Source organism: Anneissia japonica, unplaced genomic scaffold, assembly GCF_011630105.1.
Source record: "Anneissia japonica isolate Jap-2015-1 unplaced genomic scaffold, ASM1163010v1 scaffold4054_len1135799_cov195, whole genome shotgun sequence".
Lineage (NCBI taxonomy): Eukaryota > Metazoa > Echinodermata > Crinoidea > Comatulida > Comatulidae > Anneissia > Anneissia japonica.
In genome coordinates, this window is record NW_022694605.1 from 803,912 (window position 1) to 816,084 (window position 12,173).

Consider the following 12,173-nt stretch of genomic DNA (forward strand, 5'->3'; position numbering starts at 1 on the left):
CCTGGGAACTCTTATACACATCTAGATGTGTATGGAAGGAAGGTGCAATCACGTTGTTACCTAGCAAACGTCTGTACTGTATGGGGGAGGGGCTGCTGATGTACTGTGTAGCGGAGGACGATGAGGCATAAGACTAGGCCTAGGCCTAAGACAGTTCAATTTTATATGTGATAGAGAGTACACTTTCGGAAGAAATAAATTAAAATAAGAAAAAACAACTAAGAATAATTCATTTGCAGAGGTACCTTGTTTAAGTATTTTACAATGCTAATAATGCGGCTCTGTAGCCCTGGCTTGGGCAAGGCATGCATGTACAAAGAAGTGGTGTTTGTTTATCCATGAAAAAAGCACGCCACCGGGAAAGTTTGCCTTACCAGGAAAAGGTGACGTATCTAACTTATGACGTATGCATGCTAACTAATGTGAGTGTGACGTCACCAAAAAATGAATATTTTCTATTATAACCAAAATATTAATAACTACAAAGTTTATGGGCGTAAATTCCCTTAATACAAATGAAGGGTTGCACAATCTCCTTGCCATACCAATTACAGCTCCCACTGAGTCTCAGTCGAGAAATACGGGTAGCTGAAGTTTTTCTCGCAAATCTGACTACAAACCCATATCCAAATTTCACGTTCCACGCTTCGCACTTGCCGCTGAGGGCGGTGTTCTGGGAACCCTGCGTCAAGTTCATAATATCCTCCATCCATTCAAATATCAACAAAGTAGAATATAAGAAATTATTACGCTGTGGCTTCTACTATTAAAATAGTTAAACTCAGTCGCTTCATGTCGCCAAATCTAGCAAAACTGCTATCCTTTTTATTTGCTATAGGGCCTCGGGCTACAGAATGTTAATCACAGCTTGTCAACAACACCCGCGAACGAACAAAGTTTCTTATCTTCGATCGTTGCTAAAACCATGGACCTTATGAATAGGTCCATGCTAAAACCATCTGAAACATACACTCACTACCTGCATGAACACTCACAATTTTTGATATACCCAATGACTTGGTTGAAATTACCTAAGATTCAGCAAAAATTGCCCAAAATTACCCAAGCTTCCTGAAAATGCATTTAAATTTGAAAAATACATTTTTTTCGCATGTACTGTATAAGTTTCCCTTTTAGTTTAATTTATTAACCAATTTTTATTGTAATTGTTTGTGTTAATTATTAAAATTAATATTCATGAGGTGATAATACGGATAGAAAAATACGCCCTCAGTCGGCCAGTGTTATCAGTAGATCAGTGATCAAGTTTTATTATGTAATGCATTAATTAGGTAAGATCAATGGCAACGCAAATCACAAATAAACAATTCTGAACCCATGTTTATAGCAATTAACAGTCAATTAACAATGTTATGTGCACTTCGTTGAGTTTTGCTTGCTTGATTGGATTGAAATATACTTTGTTACTTCTCAATTCTTCCTCTATGACAAAAATATTTAATTTTCTTAGTAAAAATAAAATACCCACGGATTGGAACGGAATACCCAAAAACCCAAGATCAGGTCAAAATACCCAAGATCTTGGGTAAATACCCAAGCAGTGGTCACGCTGCTCACTACTCTAGCAGCAGCAGTGCACTGAATGACGTCACGCATGTATCAACGTTTCTATTGGCTAATCATGACGTAATATCATTTACCGTACCTTTAGCAATTGGAAGTTCTGATACGGTACCGTATCTCTAGCCACGGCGAAATTGTTAAGGAAGAGGTTATTCGCACTGTACCGTGCGAATTAGGAATAAGAACTTATTCGCACGGTATGACAGCCGTCATGAAACCTTAAATGCTGATTCATGAGGAAACTTCACCATTTACCAAATTTTGAATTTTTGAACCAGGTTTTGCCCATCTCTTCTTTATCTCTATTAATTACCTCTTCAGGGAATTTTTAAACAATATTAACAATGAAGCTCATTAGTTGTGAATAGTTTATAAGAAGACTAGCACAATTAAATCAAAAACCATGTTGTAACTTCTAAGATAAGGCATTGATTTTTAAAATTCAAAAGCATATCTATTATGATTTTTATCTGAAATTGTAGCTATGTTAATAAAAATGCCAATTTTTTTTTTAACAGGTTTTTAAAATTTTCCAGCCTGGTTTTTAAATACTATACTGATAATTTATTGAGAAACAGCAATGCCTGCTGTGATAATGACTCTTAAGTAGAGGTATTCTTCTTTGATGTTTAATTGGATTACAGTATTGAGATTCTGGCAAAACCTGGTTCACCAACCCGCCTGAATGCACTTTTAAAGGGTTTGCTGGTAAATGGGATAGTAACAGCATGTTGGCTAGGTCTACCGTGCGAATAAGACTCATAAGAGCTTATTCGCACGGTACTGTATGAATTGTGGAAAAAACTCTTATTTGCACGGTAGAATGTTGTAGATAGAAATACTGTATGATTATTACATGGCATACTGTATGAGTTGGGCACAGCACAGACAGTCAATTCGATAACCATAACTGAAGAAAATTAATTACTTAGCACCAACCATGATGGGAGTTGGAACAGAGAGGAGGATGAGAGGATGCCAAACTGATGCAAAATTACTAAATTTTATGTGCAGTTTTAATAGGGTTTTAATTTTGTGGGCTGCAGTCGTGCTGCACTTAGCCCACCTGTAGACTCGCACATCTCTAAAAGTCTCTCCTATCCCTCTCTACCATAATAAATCCTGGATCCGCCACCGAATATATGTACTATATACTGTACTGGAAAATAAGATTTATATTGATGTGGGAGTGTTTTTGAAATGCTACTGGATACATTGATTGTAGGCCTAATGATGATATATACAAAGCACATAGCACTCAGAGACCATAGGAAGCTGTGATAATTGTTGAAAGATTGTTGTATGTACAGTACTCTACAACAAGGTTATTTTCGTCCTGAAATTTCTTTAAAGAAATCAACAAATGAATTGTAGTCACTAAATACCTGACCGACCTTGATTTACATTAGGCTTTAATGGCTGGTTTTGTGATTGTGAACAACAGAAGCCAAACAAAGAAGAAAGCTTTTATTGGCGCTTTTTTGTAAAGACAGTGTCGTTACATTCTACGATGCTGATTATCTACGTCTACCGTGCGAATAATGTATTATTTACTATTTGCACGGTAGACAATGTTTGTATGATAGGTTCTATCTGAAAAGGTATTTCGGTTCGATTAGGTATTCTCGTAACAAATTAGGTATCTTGTCAAATATTTAGGTCATTGAACCTTTTGAGACGATACTGTGTTAAATATAGTTAATTCACGATGTACCATGCGAATTGGGAATAAGAACTTATTCGCACTGTATGACAGCTGTTACATCATGAAACCTTAAATGCTGATTGGCTAGATCTACCGTGCTCATAAGAGCTTATTTGTGCGATTAACCACTTCCAATTATTAATGCCCTAATTTTGGTCCTTCAAAACAAGCAATAGAAAAGTATGTGACCTTTTTCTTGAAAAATTATCAAAAACTGCTTTAACTTCTTTGTTTTTAGACATATTTTAATAAAATTAAAAAGCATTTGAAAGGACAAGGAGAAAAAAGGAATTGTGGAACTCATTAAACTTCAATCATTTATTAATTAACTTATAATTTAATAAATTAATTACAAGTAACTTAATACTGTACCATTATAATATAGACATAAGTTTGTATACTTTAGACATTATGGTAAAAAAGAGTCAAATAGAAGATTTCGGTGCTCAAGTTGACATAATACCAATTAATTAGATATATAAATAAATATATCAACACTATTAAAGTGGTTTCAGAGCAATATAAACTTGGATTCAGAGCAATATAAACTTGGATTCAGAGCAATATAAACTTAATTCAGTTAACAAAACAAAACATAAAAACACAGATAGATATGGGGAATTTCCATTCACAACACATTATATTTTCGGTCAAAAATTAGGTTTCAGTGTTCAAATTAACTAAATATTACACCCAGTTGTGGATGAATCAAATCAAACTGGTTTCAGTAAAATATAAACAGATCTTCTCTGAAATAATTGCATGTTTTTGACAACCAAAACTTTTGGCGTTAAATTCACTAACTTCGCGAAGTTGGAAAAAAATTGGTTTGATGGTCATGGAGGAAAATATAAACTATGACATCAGTATTTTCGGATCATGGGGCCCGTTCGAGCGAAAAAATATCTGTGCGATTTTCCAGTTAATTCACCGGTACACACTTTCTAAAACCGCTCGGACACGAGCCTAATTACCTTACCATCTGGATTATCCACGACAATTTTGACCACCAAATTGCTGGGTAGAATTCCTGTCTCTTATACACATCTAGATGTGTATAAGAGACAGGGTCTACCGTGCGAATAAGACTCATAAGAGCTTATTCGCACTTCAGTGTTGGTCGCTTACAAAAACCAAGACACCGCAAAACTCTTAAGCTGGACACTCACTGCATACAACGGTCATCAGCCGATGCTATTTTATAGAGAACGCAATGCCAAGGCACTTTATCGTTTTTAATGATGATTAGCAGACGGTGTCCGACCGTCTAGCGCTCACAGGGAGCGGAGTTGGACAATCATACGACGGAGTGCCTGGCTTTAGGTACATTAGGAACGTGCCCCTCAGCGATCCCTCCTCTTTGATTTTCGGAAAAATATTGTAGTTGAACCACTTAGTGTTATGGCTCAGTTGTTGAAAGAATATCAGAACATTAATACCTTGGCATTACCATTGATGATATTCTAAAATTGGAGTAAACATACTCAATCTGTGTACGCAAAAGCCAGTTAACAACTTTTCTTCCTTACTGTAGGTAGCTTAACACATTTAATGTGTGTCAGCAGGGCTTGAAATTAAGGGTTATTCGGTCGCATTTGCGACCTGATTATTTAAGGTGCGACAAGGAATTCAACTTTGTCGCGCTCAGTGCGACAAGGTCATTTGATAGCGCGAGTAGATTTTGTAAGCGGCAGGAAGGTGGTTTCCCTCCAAATCCCAATTACTTACAACTTGTACAGCCCATTATTTTCAGTCAGGCGGTACGCAAAACATGTTATCATTCATTATACATGTACTGTATCAACCAATCAGCATGACCTAGACTGTTAAAGTGTGACGTCGTACACTAAAACCGTGTCGATGTGCGCTCATCTTATTCTTGCTTGGTAATATGCGATCACAGTCAAGGCGAAGGAGACTGGTATAGAAACATCGGATTGCACGATTTTTTACTATTTTATTGAGTGCTACTCTTACCTGTACCTCCTTGTAATTGTGAACGTTTCCTTAACATATTTGTTCACAAAATAGACTATGTACCGAAAATTTCAAACGATCGTATACAGTATTGGCTCATACGATGTAAACGGCCCAGATCAAGCAATAATCAAAATCTAACTCTAAATAGATCGTAAATAAATACAATTAGGCATCATCTGGATGATTATATTCAAAGTACTACTGGTATTAAGGCAGACATCTTTTTTATTGAAAACCAAACGAATTACCTAAACCTCATACATTATGAAATAAGATTACGCTTCTTCAATCACATGGCTGATGATAACAAAGGGTATAAAATACTCTTTGATGCTAACTTCAGCCAGACTTCACGGAGCAGCTATAGTTTAACAACATGCATCTCAATGAGCAACATCTTGAAATTTACAAAAAAACAAACAAACAAATAGGTCTCACAACAAATTTTGAAACCTAATTAAATGAAATAATATAGAAAGCAACTCCTTTTTACCATTTATTTACTGAACGAGCCAGTCGGCTTCTGACCTACTTTTGTTCGTATCGGCGGCGTACAAAGAGTCAAATGACTTTGTGTCTGGCAACCTTGGTGTCTGTGTCTACGTCTACCATGAGGAGCCTGAAATTGGGAACGTTTCTCACTGAATGTTGTAGACGGTAAGCAGAGTTATATCATAGGCAACTAGTAATGGTCCTCTATCAAACAATTTATTTCGTTCTTAACAAAGTATCAGCAGAAAGTAAGCAAAATGATTGTTTAATCGTGTTTTGAAATAATATAAAAATTGAATTGTATATAAATGAATATTTAAAGATTAAATTTTGAACATGGAATTAATAAAGTGCAACAATTGAATTAATTGGTTAATTTAATCTATAAGATATATAAAAAAATATATTATTCTACAAGGAACATCGAACTAACTGAGTAGCAGGCCTTCCAATTATGAAACTATATTTTGCGGAGTAACATCCCAAACCACATGTGCGCCTGACTACACCGGCTGGCGAGTAAGGTATGTTGAGTCCATTGCAAGATGTAAACCAATCAGAATGCTGGGATATTACATCATTCGGGGCAACTTGCAATGTTTGGGATATGTTACTCCGCGAAACCTTTGTAAACACTAGAAGTGTGACGATGTTCTCTGGCGATTAATACTGAAGTTTCGAAGTTGGAAGGCGTACCAGTTTTTTTTAATTTTAAAAAAAATAATTCTCAATAAAAACAACCATTGAACAAGAAAATGAAACTACAGTATATATTGTTATATATGTAGGTATAAGATACTTTGCTGAAGTTGTACTTGCCCAGGCCTAATGTTCTAGGCTACATTATAACCTAAATAAGAAGTGTCGTCGGCCGACTGTGTGATGCCAATTTTTCGGGCTTAAAACAAAGCCTAAAGTGTTAATGCAATTCTGCGGACCTATTTTCTTGAAATTTCCTGCACAAATGAAGAAAAATACTGAAGAATTTAAAGAAAGTGTACAGAAAATATAATTAATGTTTCAGTAATAATAATTAATAATTTTATAATCAATATATCAATCCACTTAAGTAACTCCAGATTTTGGCAGTCCATTGACTAGACAGTAATAGCTAGCACATTATTACTGCTCATGTTTTTCTTTTTTATATTGTGTATATCTGTTAATAATTAACAGAAATTTGTAATTTTCTTAGAAATTCCTAACAATTGAAACTTTCCATGAAATACTCCTTCCAGTTAGGTTGAATTTTTTACCTTGCACCTTTTTTCTTTACTATCCTTTAATATCTATTTTCTTTTGTTTCATCCTTTTTCTTATTTCATTTTTGATACTTACCTTTCTTTTAGTTTTTTCATTGTCATTTTCTTTCCACCATTTTACTTCTTTATTTTTTTTTCTTTCCTTCCTTTTGTTATTTGTTATTTATTATTTTTCTTGTTTTTTTTTTCAATTTTAAAAAATCTCTTCTCTTTTTCTTTCATGTCTTCTTTCTTGCATAATAATCCATGGTGACATTGTAGGTGTGAGTTGGTGGGGGGGTTTGTTAGGAAATATAAAGAATAAAATATTGTGCAGCGCTTATTATCTTAGGGGATGCGAAAAGGATGGGGAAATATGTGCTACTAAAAAAATTATTTGTGCTACCAAATTTTTTTGTGGGGTGCCAGAAAATTTTGGCAGTGCTACCAAGAAAAAAAGTTAATTTTAAGCCCTGGTCAGGATACACTTTTTCTTTTCTATCTAGAGTGTCATCAAATCTATTATGTTTTTGTTCTATTGCCTGGAATACCAAGTGTAACATAGAAAAATAATTTTCAAATAACGAAAATAACTATAAGCAGTAAGGAAAATCATTGGCAAAGATGTTGAGAGTATACATTAATGATCTTGTATTTGCCAGGTGCCTGTCAGTCACCTATTTAACAAAGTATTCACCAGGTAGTCTCATATTTTATAACTGTCAATAATATTTCAACTCATTTACCTATGGCATACAACTAATTTTAATCTTTTGTAACTGTACTCTATATATTGTATATTATTAATTTAACTGTAATTTAAATATTTGTTTGCACTGTATAGTTTTATAGTTTGTATAGTTGTCTGTATGTATATTTTTGTGTATTCCTTGATCTGGAAAGCAAATTTCATGTATTTTGATGACAATAAATGAAATCTTGAATCGTGAATCTTTGACCTGTTTACTGTATTTCATCATAACTTTGTTTACTAAAGAAAAACTTGGCCTATAGAAGCACCCATTCCCATGAACCTGGTTACTGGCTTGATAGTGACTATAGTGTAATGCATTTATATCTTATTATTTGTGATTACTAATAATCCTGTCCAAGGTAGAGACATATCAGTATGATGACAATTAAAAGAAATCTGAGTCTAGCACAAACATAGGGCATTTCACTGTACACTTCTTCCTCTAATCATGGAGGAATTAGTTTAAAACTAATTCCTTCATGCTCTAATTAAGGACACCTTCAAAGGAACACCAAGAATAATGATCGCATTTCTGTAGCACTAAAAAATTGTTTATCTTATATCTTTTTAATAATAATTTTACCAATTAAAGGCCAAAGCTACTAAAGACCATAAAATCTGGTCCCAAAAAAATGGTCTGAAATTGGAGGGATTGTTGAAACCACAAATGTAAAAACACACCGCCCACAAATGTAATAATGCCCACAAATGTAACAACCGACGCCCACAAATGTAATAATGCCCACAAATGTAACAACCAACGCCCACAAATGTAATAATGCCCACAAATGTAACAACCAACGCCCACAAATGTAACAACAAAACATGAACTGTTCGCCTACAAATGTAACAACAAAACATGAACTGTTCGCCTACAAATGTAATCATTTTCTTTTAACTTCGAATGTGGAGCTACTGTACTGTAAGACCCCAACATAATACGTTTAGCTTCTCCATCAGTGCAAGGACTTATGACTAAGTCCTAGATTCCATTTCGTGAATACTTACCTGGATGAACCGACTAATTGCCTATTCTTTCTCACACATGAGAACACCTCTCAAAAACAAAATGGAACAGTCGGCCCTGGCGCCAAGCATAAACGATCCCGCAACCATGCTTATCCTCATTCTTTTTCGAAAGATCGTTATGAGTGTTATACTGTAACAAAGATTTGGATTATTATTCTTGGATTTTTATCTCTGAATTTTGGAAGATTTTATCTACTTGGATTCCTAAAGATGTCTAAAGCAGAGTGTTCTCACTGCAGGGGCTCTAAACCTAGCCCCAAGATTGACAACCATCGAGATTTGTGCCCTCACTGCCGTAATGTGGCCGCCATCTCATTTTGTAACCGTTTCAGCTAGGCAGGCTGAGCATTCCTTTGTTCGTAAGTCGGCTACGCCTGTGGTGGCAACGCCCACCGGTGCGGGGGGTGAGTTTCTCGTCTCCCTTTCTGGGATTTGTGGGTGGATTCGTGTCGTGTCCTGTTGGTGACGCCTCAGTGGCCCTGCCAGTGGTGGTTTCCACTGCTGATAAATCTCCGGTACAACAATCCAGAAGGATCTTATGGCGCAGGTCTGAAGCAGCTTAGCGCCAGCCAATCTTCAGACATTGAACCTGACTCTATGGCTATTGTCAATGTGAACATAGACAGTGGCATCCTGAAATTGATGAACATGAAGGCATTTTTGTTGTTTTTAATTTAATTTTTATTTTGATTGCAGGACTGGTAACATTGTGAAGAAAGCATGGGTTGTGATTGTCTTGCTGACCCTGATGGCTATGATGTGAGTTTTATTTTTAAATTGTTTACAGTACAATAGTTTTATCAATTTAAAGTGAGTCTGTCAATTTCATAAACTCTAGTCTAAAGGGGAAACACCTCAATTAAGTAAGTACTTACACAGACTGATTTTTTTACTGAATTGAATAATTATCAGAGCATAAAATATATGCTTTTTGTAATTTGGGTTCGGTTTAAGAAAAGTGTTCGGTTTAAGAAAAAACGGTATTTTTTTTATTGGAATTTTGAGTATTTTTGGAGTTTAACGTCATAATTAACATAACAACAGAGAATGTCTGCTTTGTCATCCAAATCCTATATCTTTATATGTCTTATTTTTTCTGGGCCATTGTTTTAATGTGGTTTTTTGAAATGATGGCCCTTGGTATTTTGTAACTGCTAATGTCTCAGTAGCAATATGTCCTTTTGAAGACATCACCTTCAAAAACTTATGTGTTCTGCTTATACAGTAAATTAGAGAAATTAGAAATATACTGTATGTCTGAATCTAGTATTATTATTTAAAATGTGTATTTTAGTATTATTATTTTAATATATATTTTAAATATTGATATATCAATATTTTTACAAAAATTTGGCCATAGTTTAACTTAAAAGAGAGAAATCATACCAGTACGGAATTATAGTATAAAAAAAATGTGTTTCGCTTGAGATCCATGTAACTTCAATTAGTTTGAAATGTTAATTCAAGACACTCCACTTCACTAAAATTGATTTTTAAAAATTTCTCAAACCAATGCTTTAAAATAGCCTTTCATTAACTTTAGCAGGCTTTTTAACTCTCTCCCGGACAGTGTAAGATGCTCATTATTATTTTCAATTTATCAATTAAAATTACTTGCTAACGAATATCTTGATAATGTTGACACATTTTAATTTGTATTGTTAATGCTGTTTTTATTGCAATCTTGGATTTTTTTCTTGATTTTTTATTATAATTCATAATTATTGATTAAATTATAAATTTACTTTTCTTAGTTGTATACAAATAATTTACAGTAATTACAATTTAAATTTTGTGAGAAATATATTGTTTTGTTTTTCTCTTCATTTTACTGCCAGATCGGCATTTTTTTTAAAATCATTTGTGTATTTATGTTTAAATAATTGTTTTTGGTTGCTACTGTTTGTTTTAAGAATACTATGTGGGCGTAAGGATTCTATTCTGCCTTAAACATAGGCCATGCTAAAAAATGTTTTCTTTCTTTTCTTTCTGGAGAGCCACTTCGACAGGTTTTTAAAAATGTATTAATCGATGGAAGAGAGCATCATGTACTTTATTTTTGTTGTTTACATTTCCTAAAACACAAATTGATATGGTTTAGTAGTTTAAGAGCTGCTACAGTACTTAATTGTACGGTAGACCTCAGAACTTCTGTGTTCTTCATGAATGTGAATGTTGCAAAGGTAATAAAACTGAAATCTCAAGTTAAAATAAACACCTCCTCAAAAAGTTTTTGGATTAGGCCCTGCTACTGCATGATAAGAGCACAACCTGAACTTGTCAATGAGAAATATGACTTGGGGTATACAAAATGTCAAATAAAAACCAGAGCCTTGCAGGCGTCAACGTTCCTATGCATGATACAGGACTTAAAAAGTATATAGGCCCTATATATATATACATGTGTATATATATACACGTACATATACATACACATATACACCTATATATATATATACGTATATATACGTATACATGTATATATATATATGTATATACGCGCACGTGTATATATATATGCATGTATATTATACGTGTATATACTGTCTCTTATACACATCTTATATATATATACGTATAATATACATGCATATATATATATACACGCGCATGTGTATGTACACGCGTATATGTGTACACGTATATGTGTATATATGCACATGCGTGCGTATATACACATATATATATATATACGTGTATTTTTAAGTCGTGTATCATGCATAGGAACGTTGACGCCTGCAAGGCTCTGGTTGTAATTTGCACTTTCATTCAAGTAATATAAATCAGACCTTCATTAAAGAAATCAAAAGAGAGCTATTCGTAGCTTCTCCTCTAAGTATGCTTCTCAGAATTTTGCTTGGAATCAGTTAATTTGGAAAAAAAGGGTTCGGTTTAAGAAAAAACGGTATTTTTTTATTGGAATTTTGAGTATTTTTGAAGTTTATCGTCATAATTAACGTAACAACAGAGAACGTCTGCTTTGTCATCCAAATCCTATATCTTTATATGTGTCTTATTTTTTCTGGGCCATTGGTTTAATGTGGTTTTTTTGAAATGATGGCCCTTGGTATTTTGTAACTGCTAATGTCTCAGTAGCAATATGTCCTTTTGAAGACATCACCTTCAAAAACTTATGTGCTCTGCTTATACAGTAAATTTGAGAAATTAGAAATATACTGTATGTCTGAATCCAGATGACACGGAACAAGGGGTATTGCATTATGGAGAGTAATGTGTGACTGGAAATGTCTGCCAGTTGGTTGTTACCATGCACCAGTGATGTTGGAGTACAGCAAGATGAAACTATTTATGTAATGCATAAATAAAGTTCGGGGTTTGTCGGGTAGTAAAATGATTATTGTGCATTTTAAGTGCTCCCTCCATGCAT

The 12,173-nt window shown here is 34.2% G+C and overlaps 1 protein-coding gene across 4 annotated transcripts in view; it reads left to right on the forward strand.

Moving 5' to 3' along the window:
• The window catches only part of LOC117101108 (choline transporter-like protein 1), a 50,671-nt gene that overhangs the window by 1,518 nt on the left and 36,980 nt on the right, over positions 1-12,173 (forward strand). For all 4 annotated transcript variants that reach the window (XM_033240991.1, XM_033240993.1, XM_033240994.1 and 1 more), the window contains exon 2: positions 9,482-9,544. In XM_033240991.1, the coding sequence (XP_033096882.1) occupies positions 9,506-9,544 (39 nt within the window). In that variant the 5' untranslated portion in view covers positions 9,482-9,505. The remainder of the gene's footprint in view (positions 1-9,481; positions 9,545-12,173) is intronic.